Genomic DNA, 21756 nt, shown 5'->3' with positions numbered 1-21756 from the left:
CCAACGGGAACTTGCACGGCATGAAAGCTGTAGGAGAAGTGCTAACGCAGGAAGAAGAGAGATTTTTGTTTGAGAAAATGCTCTATATCCAACCTGACCCTTAGAAATATCAGTACTGGAAAAGAGGCAGGTTTATTGCTCTTCACAGACAGTAAATAGAAAAACTTGTTCTAACATACACATTTGGGTTACTTTGTTTCAAGTGTTAAAGCATTTTTTAATGTGTTGAATTGATCTGAACCACCATCTTCCTCCCCTCTTTTTTTTTTTTTTTTTTTTTTGCAATGTTAACATTGGTTGTGCTAGTCAGGAGCTGTAAAGCATCGCGAGTTCTTTGGGGAAGTTTTCTGGAAGTACAAGGGAAAAAGTCGCTATAATCACCAGATGCGCTTAAATGCTATAACAGAACCATTAATAAAGAAGATTTCCCCTTTCTTCGTGTTAGTTAGCACATTTTTAAAACATGACCTATTTTCCCAAACTAGACAGAACAGATTACATTTTCCAGAAGGCATGAGTCACTGTACTATAAAGTCTCCAAGCTGTATCAATCTTCATCAACTTAAGCCATTCATGAGGTTTTATTTTTTCTCACTGAATATAAGCAGTTTGTTTTAAATGAGAAACTGCTACATCCTCTCCGGATAGTTAAACTTGATTAAAAGGTTAAATATTAAATACGTGTGAACTTTATTCTGAGAGGAGAAGGGAACGGAGGGACCTTGATAGTAAGCAAAAGACTGGAAGGATATTGCTGTGGGTATATTTGGGTATATTCAGTTTGCGTGATGCTGTGCTTGGCTGTAAGAAGTCCAAGCAGCGTGATAGCTGCCAGAAGGAGCCAAAAAAATCTTTATTTATGTAGCTTCAGTTGACTGTATCAGAGCCTGATTTCAAGTTATAACTCTGGGAGTTCAAACTTTTGCTAGGAGTTTCCGGTGAGAAGAGATTCTGCTGTCTGGTTGTGGAACCAGCCCACTTGTTCCTGCAAGTTATGTGGAAAGAGAGAGTTTGCACCAATGGGCCAACACTGGGGTTTTCCTCTGGGAGCACGATGTGCATTCAGGGTGATAAGAAGGGTGATGGGACTCTGCGATACAATGGAGACCTCTGCTAACCCAACGGGGGAAGTACGTGCGTTGATATGGTAGTAAGACTTTGCACTTTCTCATGAGGTTCACGCCGTGCCAGATGTATACTGAGGAAGTGGGCTTTGTTAATGAGTAAGCGTGCTAATTGCACTTAGAAGTGGTAACTTGCCCAAGACTGCACAGAAGCTCTTTTTCAGCTTTGGAAGGCGTATCAAGGTTTTCCACCAATTTCTCTTAGGTCTGGCTTTTAGAGAAAAACAGGTATAACTGTTTTTCATTGATAATATACAGCCAAAAGGCAAAATCTGTTGCAGGTCTTGAATCTAGTAAACAAACATTTCCATTTTGGTCCTTCAACTGAGAAGTAATTTATATGATCTCTGAAAATGTGTTGTCTGTTTTTCATGCAAAAGACAGATTTTTGTTTTGTTGCTAACTAAACACAGAAAAAAACGCCCTTTGAAATAGTTTTCCTTCAAAAATATCCTTGAGGAAAGGGTAGAAGCTTGTGGTTTATTTTTCCCATTGCTTCAAAATGACCTTCTTACATCTGCGGGAAAGACTCTCTGGGGGCTGTTGAACCATGAAAGCATATTCATTTAGGGCATTGGGTGCCACAGTGATTTTAACCGAGCGTTGGCTGCAGCGCTGGAAAAAGAAAAAAGAAGGGGTTTGTGTTTTGTTGTTTTGCTTTCTGCAACCTGGCATGAAGAATGGGGTTAGGAGATGCGTGCTTGGGAAAGACCCAAAGAGAGAGCTGGAAACACGCCAGCCACACTGAGTCATAACACACATGCTTATAAGTATCTTTGTACCTTACAAAGTACTGACTTTTCAAATAAAACCATCACTGCTGTTAGAAGTACTTACATAAAAGTAAAACAAATAGCGTGGAGTGCCGCATGCATTCTCCCTTGTTCCAGCTCTGTTTTACCCTGTGAACTGTGACTCCTGTTTGCTTAAGGCAAGGCCGGGCCGGGCTGAAGAATCTGGTGATGAATGAAGGGAGAAGCTCACGTCGTGCGTACACCTATGCTTCTGCTGCTTCTCGTGGGGCAAAGCAGCACGCAGCAGCACCCGCTGATGTTTCAACTACCCAGGAGGCGGTGTGAAGCCTGCCTCTCGCTTCTGCCTGCTCTGCTTTATTTTTTTGGGGGGATGTGATTTGAGTATAGCCTCAGAAATAGGAAGGCTGCGTGCAGGCTACATGTGCAAGCTGGGCAGCCCAACCGCAGTGACCAAGCAGCTAGGCTGGAGGTGAATGGTGAAAGGTACAGGTGATTTCATTGCAAATATATACACATTATGTTTGCAGTAAGCATTATATTTGCACATAAGCAATGTGCATCACTTATGGACATCTATATATAGTGATATTAATGTATGCACAACTGTAGAGCTGAAAGCAAGCTGCCAGCCAGGCAGAGAAAGAGAAAAGAGGGAGCGAGCTGCGGTGCTACCCGTGAGGCAGCATCCTGTGCAGGAACATACTGCGTAGGGAAATGGAGATTGTGCTCCTCTTTCTCATCCCCTCCGACCAGACTTGCTGAACTGTTGCTTGGCTGCCCTGGCAGCTAAAGTTCAGATATAAATGTATGTGTGGGTCCCCGAAATGGCATAGCAAAGAAGGTGGCATGATTATTATTTTTTTTTATTTCAGTTTAAAGGAAATTATGCAGTTCTGTTTCTTAATTCTGCTGCCCCAAGGCTTCCATGGTTGTTTGCGTCTGTTACTTCTTTACAGAGTTTATAAAATAATCTTATTGTCAGTTTGGGAGGTAGAAATCATCTCGGCTCTTCTGCACAGTGAAGGCGATGGGCTTGCAGTGATGAATTTACAGTTTAAGACACTATTCAGTCCTTTTTTTGGGTCCAAGTCAGTAATGGACAATCCATTAGTTCACCATAAGTCGTTTCAATGGCTAATTACTTGCACAGTTGCAGAAATTGTTCTTTAATTCTCTCTTACATTTTTCTGAATTCGAGTTCCAGCTGTTGGATGATATTATACCCCTCTCTGCCAGCCTCGAGAGCCTTCTATTATCGAATTTCTACTCCCTGTGGAAATATTTAAAGGCAGCGATCAAGTCAGTCCCTTTGAGGTTTTGTTTGGGTTTTGGTTTTTTTTTTTTGTTTGTATTTGAGAAGTTACATTGATTAAATTCCTCAAGGCTTTCACTTGAGGATATTTCTAAGTGGTTCGGGGTGGGGGGTGTGTGTGTTGTTTTGCTAGAGTGAGGTAACTCTTCCAGTTGTTGGCGGTGTGAGTGCAGAGCAGGGCGCACCGCGGCTCTCCCTCCTCTGGCGTGACGAGGCAGAGACAATCTGACCCATGTAATTATGGTTAAACGTGTCGGGAGCTGGAGCTACGTTGCTGGCGGAGGAGCAGCTCAGCTGGGCTTCCAGTCAGCTGCTCTCCGGCTTGCGGCTGCTTTTGTGCCACAGGCTCGGGGGAAGATGCCGTCGATGACTGAGAAACCTTTTTATTGCTCCTGCATATGGAGCTGCGTGAATGCGGGTGTTGGCAGCGGCGTAGCCCCTTATTCTGCTGACCTTGGATAACACGGTGTTGGGGAAATAGAGGACCTTTTTTCAAGCCGTGTGATGGGTGCAGGGAAAGCCCGTAACAAAGTGGTGTAGGCAGGCCAGTGGCTGCAGCTTCGGCACAGCTGGGCTGGTGGGAGCTCTGGTGTGGAGAGATTCCCCCATGGGTGTTTCTGCTGACGGCGCTGCTGTTGTAGAGTGAGAGATGAAGCCAGTATGGTTCATCTTGAGTTCTACAGTTCTGTGAATTGAGCGTGGTGTGAAATGTTACTGCGTTGTTTTAGGGGGGTTGCTGAGGGAGGTCTTTGTTCCCATCTTCTGGGACCTGTCTCCTTGCTGGTGGCATTGTGGCCCATGCAGAACCTGGGTCTGTGGGAGGGTGGGAGCATCTCTTGTAGCAGGGCTGCAGCCTCCAGCTGGTGCCATGAGGACACTTTGGTGGCCTTGTCCCTCAGAAAACACGTTGCTGGGTTGCACCCTGTCCTTCTACATGTCCAGCATGCAGACGACATCAAGCTGGGTGGGAGTATCGACCTGCTGGAGGGTAGAAAGGCTTTGCAGAGGGATCTGGTCAGGCCAAAGGGATGAGGTTCAACAAGGCCAAGTGTTGGGTCCTGGAATTGCGTCACACCAACCCCATGCAGCATTACAGGCTTGGGGCAGAGTTGCTGGAGAGCTGCCTGGTGGAAAAGGACCTGGGGGTGTTGGTTGACTGTCAGCTGAACATGGGCCAGCAGTGTGGCCAGGTGGCCAAGAAGGCCGACAGCATCGTGGCCTGTATCAGGAACAGTGTGGTGAGGACTTGGGAGGTGATCATCCCCCTGTACTTGGCACTGGTGAGGCCTCACCTCGAGTACTGTGTCCAGTTTTGGGGCTCTTACCACAAAAAAGACATTGAGGTGCTGGAGTGGGTCCAGAGAAGGGCAATGAAACTGGTGAGGGGTCTGGAGAGTAAGTCTTATGAGGAGTGGCTGAGGGAGCTGGGGTTGTTCAGTCTGGAGAAAAGGAGGCTGAGGGGAGACCACCTCACTCTCTACAACTCCCTGAAAGGAGGCTGTAGCCAGGGAGGTCGGTCTCTTCTCCCAAGTCACAGGCGATGGGACAAGAGGAAATGGCCTCAAGTTGTGCCAGGAGAGGTTCAGATTGGATATTAGGAAAAATTTTTACACAGAAAGGGATATTAAACATTGGAATGGGCTGCCCAGGGAAGCGATTGAGGCACCGTCCCTGCAGACATTCAAAAGATGGGTTGACATGGTGCTTAGTGACGTGGCTTAGTGATGTGTTTGTTTTTGTTTTTTTTTAATCAGAATTAGGTTGATGTTTGGAGTAGATGATATTAACGGTCCCTTCCAACCTAGACAATTCTATGATTCTGTGTGATGTGGGGAGAGGGAGCTGACTTCTGCCCTTCACAGAAATACTTTGAGAGGATGGCCTAGAGCAGAGCCCTGGGGTGTAGGGTGACCATCTCCCTTCCTGCAGCAGGGACGTAACTAGTGTGTCCCAGGGCATGGATGGTACCTGCCAGAGGTCATTTACCTGCTCCATTTGACTCCTTGGTCAGCACATGCCGATTTAAAGATGAATCCTGTCAGCGGGTTTTCACCCTGTTGCTACTGACACAGCGAACACTGCTGTGTTCTCCTTCCAGTGAGCTGTTATGACAAAGTGGGTTTCAGTGGAATTTGTTTATTTTTTAAATTTTTTTTTGGCGGAGGGGAGAGTGCATTTTTAGCAGGGATAAAGGAGCCAGTGGGATCAGGAACCGATGGGTGTTTTTGTGCAATTTCCAGCTGCCCGGGGATTGCAGGGTCTGGCGGAGGAAGGGATTTGTTCATGGCTTCGGGACAGGCCTGGTGTTTCACAGGAGAGAGGCCTCGGGCTGACAGGGGCTCAGGAGGGCAACGTGTCTCTGAGTATGGCTTATGTTAACTGGGCTCTGTCGTTGAGTGTCTTGTGTATGGTTGGCTGAAAGTGTATAAAAATACTGGGTGATAGTTTTGCTGCCTCTTGGTGGGTTGCTCTGTAACTCATCTAGGCTTCAGAGTCGGGAGCAGTGTGCCTGGCCAGAGGGCTCTTGGTCCTCTTCCTCATGTTTGCTGCCCATTATATTAGGAATTTGTACAAATGCCAGCGAAGAGAGCAAACTGTCTGCAGGCCTGTGTCCTTCATACAGACGGGTGCTGGAGGTGCTTACAACTGTTTCCTGACAGAACACAATTCCCTTGAGGGTTTATTAAGTAGTTCCTGTGACAACAGAAATGTGTGACATCCTGCCAAGCCCTTGTCTGTGGGATTCCTGTCTGGGTTTCCTCTCAGTACCTACCAGTCAGTGAGAATGTAAATGGGCTGTCTTTGGGCAAACTTGCTTAAAATGGAGCAGGCTGCAGCCCCTTATGTGGTTAGTGTCGCTTCTGGTTAGGGCTGAAGTTGTGTTGGCAGCAAAATGGTAAGCCAGAGTTTGTGTAAACCTCATTTGACAAAATAACTGGATGTACTTAGTCCTTTTAAAATGCTTGTCTAGAGATTTTTTTTTTTTTTTGGTTGCTGTGGGTGTTGGGTTACAAAGTTTGCTTTCTTGGCCCAGCTGCCTGCACTGTAAAGCTCCCTGGGCATAGCTCGGCCTTGTTCAAAGTATAGTAGCTTGTCCCTCGTGTGAAATGCACATTTCACTGCCAAAATGCTGCCTGCTTTCATTGCACTTGTTGTGTTGCCTCTTTTTTTTCTTTTTTTATTTCTTTCCCCACGAGTAATTTGTCATACAGTTTTTTTTTTGGAAGCAGGGGGGAAATGTTTTTGATCATGATTCAGCAGCTGAATGCCAATATCTCACTAGAGGAGTAAAGAAAATGGTCACTCAAAACTATGCTTATTTTTTTTGAAGTTGATGGTGTTCATCACTTCTTTGACACAGGACATGGTATAAACTCTCCTGCCTCCTGGTGTGGATCACGGATGGGGCTTTTGGAGTTTCCAGTGGAGTGTGGCAGTGTGCTGTGGTGCACTTCCCTAAATAAGGCCTGCCTGCCTAGAAATGTTAATCTTTTTGCTTAGCAGTGATGTAGCCCTTGAGGAATTCAAGGGCAAGAATGCTCAAATAGTGATTTTTAAAGACCCCAAGACAATTATAGGGCTTATGAAAATATGATGACTTACCTGATCTCACTTATGTCTTTATATCAATTTGCTGACTTAATTTATTTGAATGCTAAATGCTTTAGGGAAATGCTTTTCCAGGGAATTAATCTTTTAACTAAAGCAAGTACTAAATATGACATACACTAGTATTCCTTTTGACAATATAGCATTTGTCTCTTAAAAATAAAGTAGAAAATATATGCCCCAGGGGCCAAATTCCACTTTGCTTTACCCTGAGATAAATTCAGAACAACTTCATTGTTATCAGTGTACAACTTCATTGTAATGCTGCAATAAATGCAAATCACTAAACCAGAGGAAAAAAAAAAAAAATCCTCAGTGCAAACCAAGGCCAAAATGAACCAACAAGAGAAGTTGGTTCACAAAATGTACCTCTTAAATTTCTGCAGCATTCAATTTAGTGGTGGGGTTTTTTCCCCTTCCTCTTAATTATCTGGGAGAGCACTTCCTGGCTGTGATAAATTTTTCCATAAGGGATTAATTATGAGGATTTTAACCAATAAGTTTTACCTCCTGTCTAACACCTGGTACACAGCTACTGCTGTTTACAGGGTAAAGGATTAGAGTGACTAATGCTCTGATTTGATGATTGTAGTTATGTTTCTTTCTGTTAGAGTTCATGGAGTTTAGGTTACATTTTGTTACATAGTATTTTTCTTCAACTTCTTTTTTTTATTACAAATAATCTGTGTAGGCCTAGGTCATTGCATTTTGTTTGTTTTGTTTTTGTTTCAGGTGCATGCAATTAATGTCTCCTTTCCATTTCCTCCTTCTGTAGGATGACAGCGATGGGATTCCCTGGTCAGAGGAGAGGGTGGTGCGGAAGGTCCTTTATTTATCTCTGAAGGAGTTCAAGAATGCACAGAAGCGGCAGCACGGCGATGGCATCAGTGGGAGCCTGAAGGCAGTGAACGGTGAGCTGCCTCTGCAGTACGGTACCGCTGCAAGGACTCGGTCCTTTTCAATGCAGTTCTTCTGCTGTAGTGAGGAAGGAGACCAGTGCACCATCTGGCATGCACCGTGCCCTTCTGATTTGCACAGAAGAACTTGTTTCTTAAGTGCTTAAAATGGCCGGTTTGAACAATCCATATATTTTGGTTTCTGGTGAAGTGATTGAGATGGGAATCAGGGTGGAGGGTAAGTGTCAGGCACCTCTGGTGGGCCAGCTACATGATGTACTGAGTATGTCGACACAGAAGGTATCAATTTAAAGGTGATTGGCTTCAGTTACCTTGGGGAAGGACAGCTGAACAGAATTTACCAATTCTGTGTTATTTAGGTGCAAGAAAGTGGCTGACCAGCATCTGTAACTCTGGAGTGATCTTGGTCCACACTGTCTATTGTGCAGAGGTGAAATAGCATAGGACCTACATAAAAAGATTAGGGGACAAACACTGGGATGTCAGACTCCTAGTTTAGCAGTTCACAGAGCAGTTGCTTAAAAGCTTTAAAAGCAGATGTAGACAAACCTAGATGACAGGGGCTTGAAAGAAATTTAATTTTATTTAGTTAATCCTTTGGCCAATTACTATCTGTTGCTCCCCCTTCTTCCCTTACAGCTTGCTTAAAAAAGCCATGGTGTCCTGAGAGGTGAATATAAAGTGTGTCTCTCTCAGATTCGCTCCCTGACACAGGGCCCTTTCTTGAAAAGGCTTTGTCATGCTGGCTTGAGCCTTGAAAGTGATGACTAGCAGGATTCAGATTTCTGGGCAGGCTTATGGTTTTCTCTTCGCTCACAAGAGCTTATTTGTTTCTTTATGGAGGTTTATGGCAGCTCCTTTTAGGCATGTGCATAACTATACATGTGCTAATGCATTAAAGCAGCAGCTGGGTGCTTACTTGGTAGGTTATTCATATTTATATGTAGCTTTCATTTTTGACATGGTGAGTCAAATTTCACTGCGTTTTCACTGAGTGTTATTGCTGACAAGGCAAAAACCTAGGAGAACGGCTGGGTAACTACAGGCAGCATGATAAAGTTACTGTATTGCGTAAGCAATTGCAAACTCCTTAATGTGATTAAAGCAGACCTCAGACTTCTGAGTTCAGTAATAATATCAAATACTGATCTGATGGGAAGGGGGCATCTAGCTTTAGCAGCAAGCCATTAATAAGCTTGGAGGTGTACACAAAACAGCGCTGGCTTTTTTCCCTCCGACACCTCTGCATCATTGATCTTCTGTCAAACACAATTTCTCTTGGAAAGTTTCTTGTTCCATTGTGGGGGTTTTGTTTAGTCAAAGGAAAAAAAGTCTAAAGGCGTGAAGCACAGTAATTGTGTGTTAGGAGGCTTTGATAGTGTGCCAGGTTACAGGATGACTGAGGTTTTTATGGTGTCTAGTTTCTCCAAAGGCAGCTTAGATGAAAAGTGAGTTGGCTGGGAATGCTGTGTCGATGCAGGTATCAGACACAGAGTATGCCACCGGCTTCCTCTGGCAGCAGCACGGCTCGCGTCTTCAGAGCTTGCCTCTCACATTCAGAACTGTAGTGTTCAGTGCTTTTTCTCCTTCACAGAACTAGGTGATCAGTTCTTTGGGAGTTTTTTTGGTTTGGGTTTTTTTTTTGGTTTTGTTTTTTGTTTTTTTTGGTGCCCGTATGATATTCTGTGTTACTCTTTCTGTTTGTGAAATGATTCTTTAAATGTCCTGTCCCAGCACTGCTCTCTTTCAACATCACTGTCCAAAAGCTTTTTTTTATCTACTGATATTTGGAAGACTGTTTTCATTATATAGAGAAAAGAAAGCTTTTCAAAAGGGAGGAGGGTTGATAATGTGCAGTGACATTACGAAAATCAAGTTAAACATGCAGTTTGTTCGTTGCATCTTTTAAAAAAAAAAGTAGCCATGTATTTTCAATTCCATAGGTCTCTGTGGACTGAGGAAAAAGAAGGTCATCCTAAGAAATAACCAAGCTATTTTGAATTTAGGAAAATGTAATATTTTAAGAGTGTGGCTTAGATCCACGATTTCATACTGTTGGAGTAAAAAATATTTCCTTGCATGTGTCCTTTGTTGCAACATGCATGCCGCAACCAGCGTTTCTTGTGAGATACTCCAAAAAAAGTAGCATACAGTTAGAGTTTTATTGAGCAACCTCTTAATTAATATTCAGCACCCATAGGTTCACGTTCTCTGGGCTCCCTGCTCAGTGTGGAAGTGTGGATTGGTCTCGCATACTCCTGAGAGCTCAGGGAATGGCAAACAACTAGGTAGCAGGATTTAATCTTAGTGCCCCAATCTGTAATGCAGAGGATGTTTCTTTGTTGTGACTTTGTAACTGTCATCCCTTAAATTTATTTATTTATAGACTTGCAGTTTGTTTCAGTAGAAAGTACGTACTTTTGGCAATAGAGGAAAATAAAATACGCACCTTGCAACTGGTGTCTTTAAGAAGATTTTATGGATTTGAAGTGGCTGAAGTTGCATAATCATGTTGCCAGTGTTTGCCAGGCTACAACTAAACTTGTATGAGCATGAAAAATGATTGTCAATGATATTTCAGCTGGTGAGTACAGTAGTATTACTGTTAATAATTAGGTAGCTGGAATAATGGTGCCTCTGATTGATAGTGCAAAAAGCAAGTCCATTTTAAATGTGAGAAATGAACCCATTAACAGGAGTCTCTTCTGTACTGAAGTTTCTGCAAGCTCTAAGATGGGCTGATGGTGGCACAGAGAAGATTAACTTCCATGCCTGTCTGAAAAATAAAAGTAAAATAAAATCAAAAATTCAAATTATTTTTTGAGATTATATGTATTATAATATGTTGGCTGTCTCCGCCTCACTATTAAAGATACTTGTTATCCTGAAAACAGTCCTGCTGTTTTCAGTTTGTGGCTGAAACCCTGTTAGTTAGGTTGTTCTGATTAAATTAGAAGGATTTTGTTTGGCGGTGGTATACGTTTGCAGATCTCCTTACTCCTACCTTTTTTTATATCTCCTTTTCACCTGATGATTTCTGCTTACACGTTTGTGCTGCTAGTTATTTTTCATCCTAACTGTTTTTTTGCTTCTTTATTCTTATTTCCCACCCCAAGCTAGGATTTCAGAGAAAGGCAAGCAAGTGTATTGTAGCTATTATATGGGTGGATATATTGCATGCATGTTTATGTTGACTCTAGATATTCACAGAGCAGAGAATGACACCCTACAGCATGGCTTTGTTTGCTACGTGTTCCTCTCCAGCATGTGGGAATATAAAATCCAAAGGAGATGATTCTGCAGGTTGTCAAGAAATGTTCTGCAGCCTTAAATGGGCTACTGGAACTCTGATTATGGAAACAAGGTCGCATGCTGGAAAACCCAGAGGGACCTCTTTAGTGATTTTGATTACTGCTGCCTGTCATTTGTGTTAGGATTTTAAGAATAGGGATTGGTGTTTGGAATTGTGATACCAATTTTCAGAGATCCTCATCTAAAAGGAAAGCTAATTCCCTTGGGAAATTGTTTTCTTCTTGTGTAGCTTAGAATGTGAGATAAGGCTATAAAAAAGGCAATGAAAGATGTAATTATTGCTTGCGTTCTGTTTGCGAGAATAAATCCAGTACCCTGAAAAGAGTATATCATAAAGCAAATTTTTGTGACATAAAGGTTTTAATTCTTTTTTTTTTTTCAAAGCTTGTGATAAAGAAGAAATTTGTGATACGAAAGTGCTAGTATTTTGTAAATGGAAAAAGTGCCAAAGTTTTCTTGTTTATTTAAGGTGGTTAGTTAATTTACAGAGATGGCAAACCAGACGTCAGAATTATTCAAGCAGATAGTGCATTTTCAGCAACTATACTTTGTCCTAGAGAGGTGTCATGGAAATTTCCAAACATGCCAGCTAAGTTAGGCTTGTGGACCACGTGATCTAGTTGGGAAATAAAATGTATGTGAGGGAATGCTTTGGTTCAAGGCAGGAGTTGGAAGCCTCGCTCATTTAGCAAATCAAGAGGTGCGTCAAAATATGTAATTTTGCTATTCTGAGAGATTTCACCTTGTATTTAGGATTGTTAAAAGTAATTTATTCATTTATATATGTTTTTTAAACAGAGAAGGGATAGAGTCAGCACTTTGATGGGGGGATGGTGGTTGGTCCATGGATGTCTGTGGTGCCTCTTCCTTCCTTGCTCCTGTTCTCAGCTGTTCCCACACAAAAGCTAACATGACTTTTGTTGGAGGTTTTCTCTTTCCAAAAATGACATGTCTTGGTTCTGAGAGGCAAGAGCCCATGGCGGGAACACAATGCTAGACCCAGCAGCAGCAGCCTGCTCCGACACCTGGGTCTGCTCATTCCTTGGCTGCTGCTTTGGCTGGACAGGCCAGCCTGAGGCAGGCAGCAGCGTTATCTGCAATAGCTATTTTTGTCATTGCTGCACAGATTTTCAGGTGTTTCCTGCTCACTGCGTAGGGGTTCTGTTGATGCTCCCCAGAGGGCCATGTTGAAATGAAGGTACTCAATGGTAGGGTGGCATGGGGCTGGGTTCATCTCACTCCAGCTTGTTGGTGAAACCTCTTTTCCCTGACCATGTAGATGGTACCCCAGGCATGGCATAAAAATTGTGACAGATGTGGTAGAAACACCTAAACACAGCTAAGCGGGATGATTCAGCTCAGTGCCATGCATTATCTGCCAAATGCCAACTATGTGGGGGTGGCAGCAGTTGGCAGCAGGGCAACCATGTCTTCTCTGAGCTGAGGCCACGTCTCTTCTCTTCCCACTTGCCCAGAAGAAAACACAGCAGCCTTCATGGAAGTGCTGCTGTCTCAGCTGTGTCCCTGTGTGCCCACCCAGAGCTGTCTGTGCCTCCTTCCTCCCTGGTGCAGACACGTGGGCTGGACCACCACATTTAATTCTGAGCAAGAAAGTAGCCCTCTTCATTCACTGTGGTGGTTCAAACATACTGGTAACGTAATCTCTCTTATTTCTGAAGGCTGCAATTAAATACTGGAAGAAGGTTTCATGCTAACGTTTGTCTAGGGAGCTTTTCACTGCATCAGTGATGTGAAATTGCGTTTGTTGACAGTGGGTAATGTCTGTCTGTCTCCAAAGTTTTAGCAGAAGATTGTAAGTGTGCCAAGGACCCTTGTCTGTGTAAGTGGATTTTTAAAATGTGTTTATAGAAACAGAAATACCTTTTTCAACTCTGCAATATTTCCTCTTTACATTCAGAGTAAACAACATTTTTGGCCAGTTTTAAACTGTGATTAAGTATAGATGTTTTCAACTAAAAGGTTCAGAACATAAGCGTTTGAGCAGATCTGTCATGGCACTCAACATCACTTTCACTTTGGTGCTTGCTGTCAAGTGAATTTAAAGATTAACAAATAAATAACAGGATGTTGGGGTTGGGCTCCACTGAAAATTTCCAAATCTCTTTTCCTTTCTTTGTTTTTTAGAACAGGATTCATTTTCAAGCCTGCCAGCGACTTGCTTATTCATTAGCTGACACAGGCTCCTTTTGCCTTTTCCATCATCATCACTTAAAAATATTCTGCAGGCCAAATTGTGCCCTCAGTGATCTTTACCCAATTCGATTATGTCCAAATTGTGCTCCTGTCTTAATACAATTTCAGTGTGCAGCGAGACTGCCAGAAAATTTTCTCTTGCAGGACACCCATCATCCCTTTTCTCTCAAACGTAACAGAGGTGGATATTTTTTTAACCAGAGAAACAGAGGAATTGTGTAATTAATTTTCGTAAAACTTCATTTCATGGCCATCTAAAAAGAGTTGCTATTACCCCTGAGTGCATTTCTAGTCAAAGTAATTCTAAAAATAATCTTGCCTCCCTGAACATTGCTAATTGAAGGTAATGGAAAATGAAGGTGGCAGAGAATCTGCAGAGGCACATGCATAATCTGTAGGAGACTGAATTATTGCAAGTCTAAAATAAATAAGGTGAGGAAAGGTAAGGAAGAGTTTGGCAGTGGCTGATGGGTCTGGTTCTGCTGCTTTCACTTCCTGTCTTGTGCTGGCTCTGCCATTTGTCTGCCCATGCAGTGTACCTGGGTCAGTGTATTAAAGTGGCAGAAAACTAGCCCAGAAAAATTATTTAAAAAACCAAATAATTTTCTTCTAGTTGAATGAACTACACTGATTCATAAAGAGGTCAGAGAAGCACTGAGTGCTCATGTGGTGGAAATAAGGGACCAGTGTACCTTGACTGAAAGCTGGAGGAGGAGGAGACTGGACTTGTCTCTTTTGTAAGCTGCTCAGTTGGCACAGTCATCTTGCCTAGCCACAGCCTTAGGACTGGTGCAGTCGTCTTGTCCTACCACAGCCTCAGATGCTAGAAAGGACAACAGTTGCCAGAAATAGCAGCAAAGAAAGATGCAGCTTAAAAATTTGTTGAGAAGTCCTTCACAAGTGTAGGTGTGAGACTTACGTATTTCTTTAAAAAAAAAAAAATAATAAAAAATACAAAATGCCAATGATGTAGTGGTGAAATTCACTGTATAGACTGTCCATGGAACAAAATTTTTTTCTTAATCCCAACAGGGAACAACAACTTTATTTTCCTTTCCTTTTCCATTCTGCATAGCTGCTGCCTTGGGTTTATTGTGTGTATCAGCAGTCGGGCGAGCACCCTTGAGCTTTAAAAAAAAAAAAAAAAATAAAAAATACAAAATGCCAATGATGTAGTGGTGAAATTCACTGTATAGACTGTCCATGGAACAAAATTTTTTTCTTAATCCCAACAGGGAACAACAACTTTATTTTCCTTTCCTTTTCCATTCTGCATAGCTGCTGCCTTGGGTTTATTGTGTGTATCAGCAGTCGGGCGAGCACCCTTGAGTGCAGACAAGCAAACTGCTTCAGTCTAGCTGGCAGCCATAAAATCACCAACTGGCCTAAATTTGCACCTTGGCATCTTTTGGGCTGGCATGTACAGCCAAAAGTTTGGTGGTGGTTTTACCTTCTAGGATTGTCAGCTCTTATCAAAAAATCTACCTCTTTTTGTATTCTAGTTTGCTTATTTTAGAAATGAGACTAAGACATAACTTAGCAAACTGCTTTTTTGACTGTAATATTAAGTGAGAATGCAAAGCTGCACATCTAACTCAACTATTTCCTTGGTTGGTAGACAAAAAAGTTTAAATTTGGGTTTGTTTATGGTTTTTTTTTATGACTAGATTTTTATTGGGATGTTAAAAACCAGAGAGATCTGCCTAGAGCATTGTCCTTCAAACTGACGGGTTGGAGTAGATGAAGTTCATGCTGGTGATCTGCTGAGATGAGAACTGGTGGTTCTCATCTCACTGGTCACTTTTTCCAGCTGTCGAGTTGCGTTAAGAGGGAGCAAAGAGATAGCTTGTAGTTTACATAGAAATCAAACTGAAATTAAACAGTTGTTAAAGGTGGTATAAATGATGGAGTTACACGGCATGAATTGCCTGGTGGATTGTGCTATTGAAAGGCATGGAAAAGTTGCATGAAGTGTGGAGATGAAGGCAGCAGTCCAGTAGTATGTGCAGAAAAAGTGAGCAAAATGCTTCTCTGTTTAAGAGCAATAGTTCTCAAGGGCCTGGGGGTGGTGGTGGTGGGGGGAATACCTCTTTCTGTCTGTCTGGTGCCCAATGCTTATCATTATTATTATTTTAGTGTTTATTGAAATGGCCCGGTGGAGACGAAGGTTCTGCAGGTTGGAATACGTAGCTGCTGTTGTAAAGAGGGTTTAAATTTCAGTATTCCTGTTGCCTCCATCATTGCCCATGATTGGCAGAAAGAAGCTGTGTTAAATAAAATCTGAAGGACAAGACAATAAGGGATATAACTAGAAAAGCAGGAAGGAAAGAAAAAGTCAGTCATGGAAATGGTATATTCTGTTTTATTAAGAAAATAGGAATGCAACAGGAAAATCAGTGTCACGAGCAAAACCAGAGCGAAGTTGTCATACACACAGACTGTGTAATACAGTTTACTGTAGTCAGTCCTAGAGAACTGTCTTTTCTGAAACTGTGTCTGTGCTTAGCTTTGAATAAGGCTTTCACTAATTATTTTTCAATTATAGCTTTGAGCTATTAGAGCAAGACTACGTCTTGTGGAGCACTTCGAGTATTCGAGTGAACGCATTTTCAGTCTTCAAGGGCCTGTCTTGTGTCTTAGAACCTCCACAGCAGTTTCTCCATGAAGTGGGGGGCATTTTAGAAATGGCTTGCTGTTTGAAAGAGTGGAAGGAGTTTGAGAACTATTTGGTCCAGCAGAGCATTCTTAAGGCCGTTAGGCTGTGTTTAATCTGAGTAGACGTCATGTGTGCTGTAAGCCTTATTGTGTCAACCCTGGCAGTAAAGTGGTTTTAAAAGAAAGAGTAGGGATTAGTGACAGATGGCTGTAAACTGCTGATGGGCACAGTAGCCACTTCTGCAGGTTGCCTGACACAGCTGCCAATGCACCTTACTCTTCATGTCAAATACCTTCCATTGCCTGCGTTCCCAGGCTTTGACTTGTTAAGTGTATGGGTTGCCAATTGAAATGGGTTTGGGGATCCTTCTAGTGACGTGGAGTAAACCAAAAATGTCAGTAGATTGGTATCGTGTTGTTTTTAGGTGCCATCAACCCACGTTTGAACGTAAAATTTCTGCTGTGAAAAGCAAGAAAATCAGTTGCCTTTTTGAGTAACAAAACTCTTCAGGAATTAGTCACATTCATTTCACGGCTCATAACAGCCTGGGAGATTGGTCTGCACTCTTGAGTTCATGCCTCCATGTTTTGGTGGGATCTTTTTGATTTAAAATCTCCAAGAAACTGTTCTGAAATAACTGCTGTCTTTCGATAACTGATGATTATGAGAGGTTCATCACATAGCAGATACTTCCCAGCACTTGTGGGTGAATGCTTTCCGGAAAATAAATATAGCTTACCACATATACTGTTAAGTCATAGCAGATTGCTCTACATCGTTATAAATGCGCATACATTTTAAAATCTTTTTTTGTGTGTCTGACTAGCACAGATTTGTTCCATGTAGTTAACATGATGCTGTATCCAGAATTAGATGAATACAAGTTTTCAATAACCTGCCATTGATGTCCTTTATTTATCAATTTAAATGAATTTAATACTGTTTAGGGGGTGTCCGGTCAAAGGTGTAGATGTAGAAGCCTTGTGCTTAGGGTGACAGAGGATGACAGTGACAAGATTGACTTGCAAGTGTTGTTTCTGGTACATCTGAAGGAGTTTCCAGCTCTGCAAGCTAAAGGCTGCTAATTTTCCACCTTTATCCATCCTGTTTTCTCCCATCACAGGACTGTTAGTGAGCGTTGCAATTGCAGTCGGGACCATGTGATGTTTCAGATCTGTCCACTAAGAGGCTAACTCATTCCAGATAAGCCTTGAACAGACAACATTCATTTTTTACTTTGCTCAGAATTTCCTGTGCTTTGTTCTGCATCTGTTTGTGAAAGACTGTGTTATCTTTGAAAGCCTTCATCTTGTTTTCTTTATTCAAGCTATACGCTAAAATGGAAAAAGGGAAGAGCTGGAAGGAGCCCAGCTGGAGCAATCTGCCAGGGATCCCGCAGAGGGACAGAGCTGGCAAACTCTTGAAACCTCTTCAGCTGACCTCTGGTGCAATTTGGGAACCAGGAGATAAGCCATTTTTCCTGCAAAAATTTGGCATCAGCCAGCCGTTCCAAGTAATGCCCAAAGACCAGCATTTAATTGCATTTTTCTCCTCCTTCACTCATCCCTCACTTAGCTTAAGTAGCAGTCAACCTTAAAAATATTTCAGTTCACCCTCTTCCTATTCTTTGTGTGTGTGTGTGTAAACAGACGAGTTAGAAGTAAATTGACACATTCTGTTTCAGCCAGGTTGCCTCAAAAGCAGGTTGTTCCTAAAACACCTCCTTCAGACAGTGGTCTCCTCTGGTGCTGTGAAAGGTGAAAGCATTTCATGGCCAGCTGCTTTTAAAGATGCTCTGTTTATGGTGGCTACAAGACACCCCAGTGTTTTTGTCACAGCATGTATGAGGAGAGATTGAAAGAAGCTTAAAAGTGATGAAAATGGCACTGAGGGAGTATGGTTTTTCCCTTTCTTCTCAACGTGGGAATTTTCTTTCCACCCCAGGGTGGAAATGCTGTCACATTGTTAGCAAGAGGGTGCTAGAGCAGTGGAGAAGCGTATTCTCTCATACAGGACATTAAGAAAAGGCCGTCTGGGTTGTACTGAAGTGTCCAATACAGATGGAGGTGTATTGGATGGAGAGGGTTGAAGAGGAATTTCATCCCCTTCTGTTTTTTCCTGACCCTTGCTCCCTTGCTGTGATGTTGGGATCTCATTTCAGAGCCTGAAGTGCTCTCTTGCTCACTAACCCTGTAAGCCAGAAGGAAGCGAGCGATACGGTTGCGCAGAATCTCAGAACTGAGGCGTCATGGGAATGGGCTGGGGTTGAGGAGAGGCATATTCCTGTTATACAGTTATGCAGGGCTTGATTTCCCTTCCTTGCTGTTGGTTTCTGTGGTGTGTCTGTCCAGGAACATGCTTGCTTTTCCTAGAAGAGTCCTGACTCTTCTCTTTAGTGTGACAATCTACTTGACAGGACAGTAAGCAAATAACTTTATTGTTTTGCCAAGATAATGAAATCTGTACATTTCAATGAAATCTGTAAATTTCTACAGTAGTTGTTCTACCTCTGTACATCTCAGGAGGTCAGCAGCGATTACCTCCAGCTGGAAGCCATGAATAAGGTATGGAAGTTACCAGAATGTGATTTGAATTCCAAATCTTCTTGAAACATAGTTGTCGCTACTCTTCTCCCTCCTCCCCAAAATCAATTTAAGATGGCCTTTTGTAAGGCAACAAGGTCTGTGGTTAGGGACTACTTGTCAAGTTTTATTTAGATGGAAACCTGTCCCAGAAGCTTTACCTCATCTCATTGTCCTGCAGGGATGAACTTCAAATGCCAGTTTCCATTTGCCCCAAAATGACCTTTTCTAATTGAGATGGACAAGGCTGTCTTAGCTAAGTAGATAAACACAGCCCATTTGCAATTGTAGATTTAAATGCTCTCTTGCATAGATTACCTTCACACAGTATGGCTGTGTCCTTGAATATTTAAATTCTCATTAACAAGAGACCAGAATTAAAGAGTAAAAGCTCTTTGTGCAAGAGAGGGTTTTGAGCCACAAGCTGATGTTGATCTTTCCTAGACTGGAGGAAGACTGTTTGGTACAAAGTCGCCTTTATGCCAGCATGGAAGGTGCTCCAATAAAACTGGCATGCAAAGTCTTGAAGGTTGATTAACATCCAGAGCTTAACACAGGGTTATATACAAATACTCTGCTCATAAAGTAGAATAAGTGTGTCATCAGTTAAAGGATTGCTTAGCGCAGAAAACCACTTTTCTTTCTGATATGGATCTACATGTCTGGCACCAACAGCCTGGAAAGAAGACCTTTTTTTTTTTAGACTAGTTGACTGATTGGAAAAATGAGTTTAAGATACTGTCTTGAATATTGAGGTTTATGGGGAAGATGGTTTTGCAGTCCTTCAGTTTCCCTGGTGTAGTCGGATGTCAGTATGGTGCTGAATTACCATCTGGCTGGATCAAAATTATAACTGCTAAGTAAATTTCTATTTAAAGCTTCTCAAATCATCTTGGACTTAGTGTGAGGATAGTCTCATGAAAACTAAATTTTCAGGACTACTTAGAGAGGAAGTGACTCCACTGAGAAAGACATGCTACTCTTCAGTTTATGCTTTCCTACTTCTAGGACAAATTCTGGCAGTACAGATGAAGGTCTTGGAAACTTTACCATGGCTTTAGGAAAATAGCTTTCAGCTTTTGTCCAGTGACTGCTTTTCCTCCAGACTTAGGTTGACTAGGCTCTTCTTCAGGTAACAGGAACCAGAGAGTAGACTGAAGGAGATGGTGTTTTCCATATTGGCTTTGTTTCCCTTTACTTGGGGTGAAAGCAATAGAAAAGTACTGTTTTGGTGTCCTCGTCAAGAGAAGACTTCAGTTCCCTGAAGCACTAAACATAGTAGAAAGGACCTCACTAAGCTTTTGGTTTGTTTTTGTTTTCCCTAAAAATGAATGCTATTCTGCAGCTTGAAGGATGAAGTGAAGGAAAGGCAAGTACTCCTCAGCCCCAAGGTTTGGGATCAGATGGTAGTGCAAAGTTCAGCAGAAGGATTTGGGGAATTCTTCCACTATGGAGAGGAGGGAGGTGCCCTCTATTGGGGGCACATTTTGTCCCGATGTGGCCTGGTGGGAGCAGAAGAGTATTTTGGTAAGCAACACCTACTTTCATGGGGAATGTCCTGCTCTAAGTCAGGTGGGGACATGCCAATGGAATTAATCTGCTAACATGTAAGAAACTTCTACTGATTATGTAAAAAAACATGTCCCTTTTTCCCCCAGAAGCTTATAGCTTCTCTAAACCTAAGTGCCCTTTTGGGGAAGAAACTGGGTATTGCCCCTCTTAATGCCGAGCTGGTGCCTTGGTCAATGACAGGATTTCATTGCAGGAGCTCACATGTCCATCGGAGAACTTAAAGGATTATGCTGGCTTAGTATTTAGTTAGAAACTACATCGAAAAACAAAGGGAAAGCTGCTAGAACCTTGTGAATTGCAGAGCTTCCCATGATGCACGTTTTTCCCCTCAAAATTCACTCAAGTGTGATCTATGTTTCAAGACTATGCAAGCTACAGTTTTACTTTACGTACTAACCAGTGATGTGCAGCAGATGTTGCTGAACACATTTTGTGCCATCTCTAGAAACAGAGAATCTTAAACCTGCATATGTCCCCGAAACACCGATGCATGGCTTCCTTCCAAATTGCAGAGAAACTGCTCCCAGTCCAAATCTAGCTGCGTCTGCTGCCGGTGCCTGTCAGGAGGGATATTCCTATTCATACTGCTTGCTCCCTCTGAAATGTAGGTCAGGTTTTTTAGCTTATGATTGCTCATAGGACAAATAATTCTCAAACACTTCCTACTGGAGAATTAGAAGTACTCCCTCTCTTTCTGTTTGCCTACACTCTTCATTGTCTGTCATCGTCCTTTTTTCTCCCTTTTAATCGGAAGGAGGACAGCGTGTTTTCCTGTTTCTCTGAGTACTTCTCCTCTCCAGCTACTTGTGTGTTTCATTCCATCTTTGTCCTCTTATTTTCTATGCTCCCTTTGAAGCGGGAGGGTCTGTTCCTGCGCTGTGCCGTGCTGCGAGGACTACTCCAGGCGGCTTGCTGCAGGCTCAGTGTTACAGCTGTGGAGATCATAGATTTCTGGGTTTTTGTCTTTTTTTTTTCTTTTTTTTTCCTCTTCTCTGCCTTCCTCCCACGAACTCCTGGGCCATCCAGTCTAATGTGAGAGCAGATTGGCCTTAGTATTTGGAGAAAAGATCTATAATAAGCACTGGGGACATACTGGTAAAAAGCATCAGCATGATATATCAGCTCAGTTGGAGTACTGACTGTACGTTAATTCTCTAACTTATAATTAGCTATATTAAATTCCAATTTTCTGAAAGGAACCATTATCAAATAACACTCTGTTTGAAATCTCAAAGAAACATAAGGAATGAAAGCTTAGTCCTCTTATGCTTTCATCTTTCAGAAGCAATCCCTATCTCAGCATCTTGACCTACATTTTCTTTTTACCCTCTCCAAGAAACATTGTGTGGATTTAATGTCTCAGAAGGGAGGTAAGGATTTTATGCATGTGTGTGTGTTGACATATAAAGTTTGGGGAAAACAATGAGGCCTTCATGTCCCCAATGACTTTTTTTTTTTAACTTGAAAGTGTTTGCTATAATATCTATGAGGCAGATTTTAAGTTCAGAAGGAAATTAAATGTAAAAAGTCCACCCCGTTCCTTTACAAGTGGACTACTTTTATCTATGTAGCTTCTGCCAAAGCCTTTCCTGATTTTACATATTAGCAGAGGAAAAAAAAAAAAAAGGACTTTCCTGCCTTCTATCCAGCTCACCTCTTGGGATCCACTCATACAATTTCTTTTTACCATTAAACAGGATGGG

General features: G+C 42.3%; 1 protein-coding gene across 2 annotated transcripts in view; it reads left to right on the top strand.

Moving 5' to 3' along the window:
* JARID2 (jumonji and AT-rich interaction domain containing 2) overlaps positions 1–21756 on the top strand; it is a 227433-nt gene that overhangs the window by 92686 nt on the left and 112991 nt on the right. For both annotated transcript variants that reach the window (XM_014940871.1, XM_014940870.1), the window contains exon 2: positions 7576–7711. In XM_014940871.1, coding sequence (XP_014796357.1) covers positions 7576–7711 — 136 coding nt within the window. The remainder of the gene's footprint in view (positions 1–7575; positions 7712–21756) is intronic.

This window comes from Calidris pugnax, unplaced genomic scaffold, assembly GCF_001431845.1.
Source record: "Calidris pugnax isolate Ruff unplaced genomic scaffold, ASM143184v1 scaffold8, whole genome shotgun sequence".
Classification (NCBI taxonomy): domain Eukaryota; kingdom Metazoa; phylum Chordata; class Aves; order Charadriiformes; family Scolopacidae; genus Calidris; species Calidris pugnax.
This window is presented reverse-complemented; position numbering and strand designations above follow the sequence as displayed.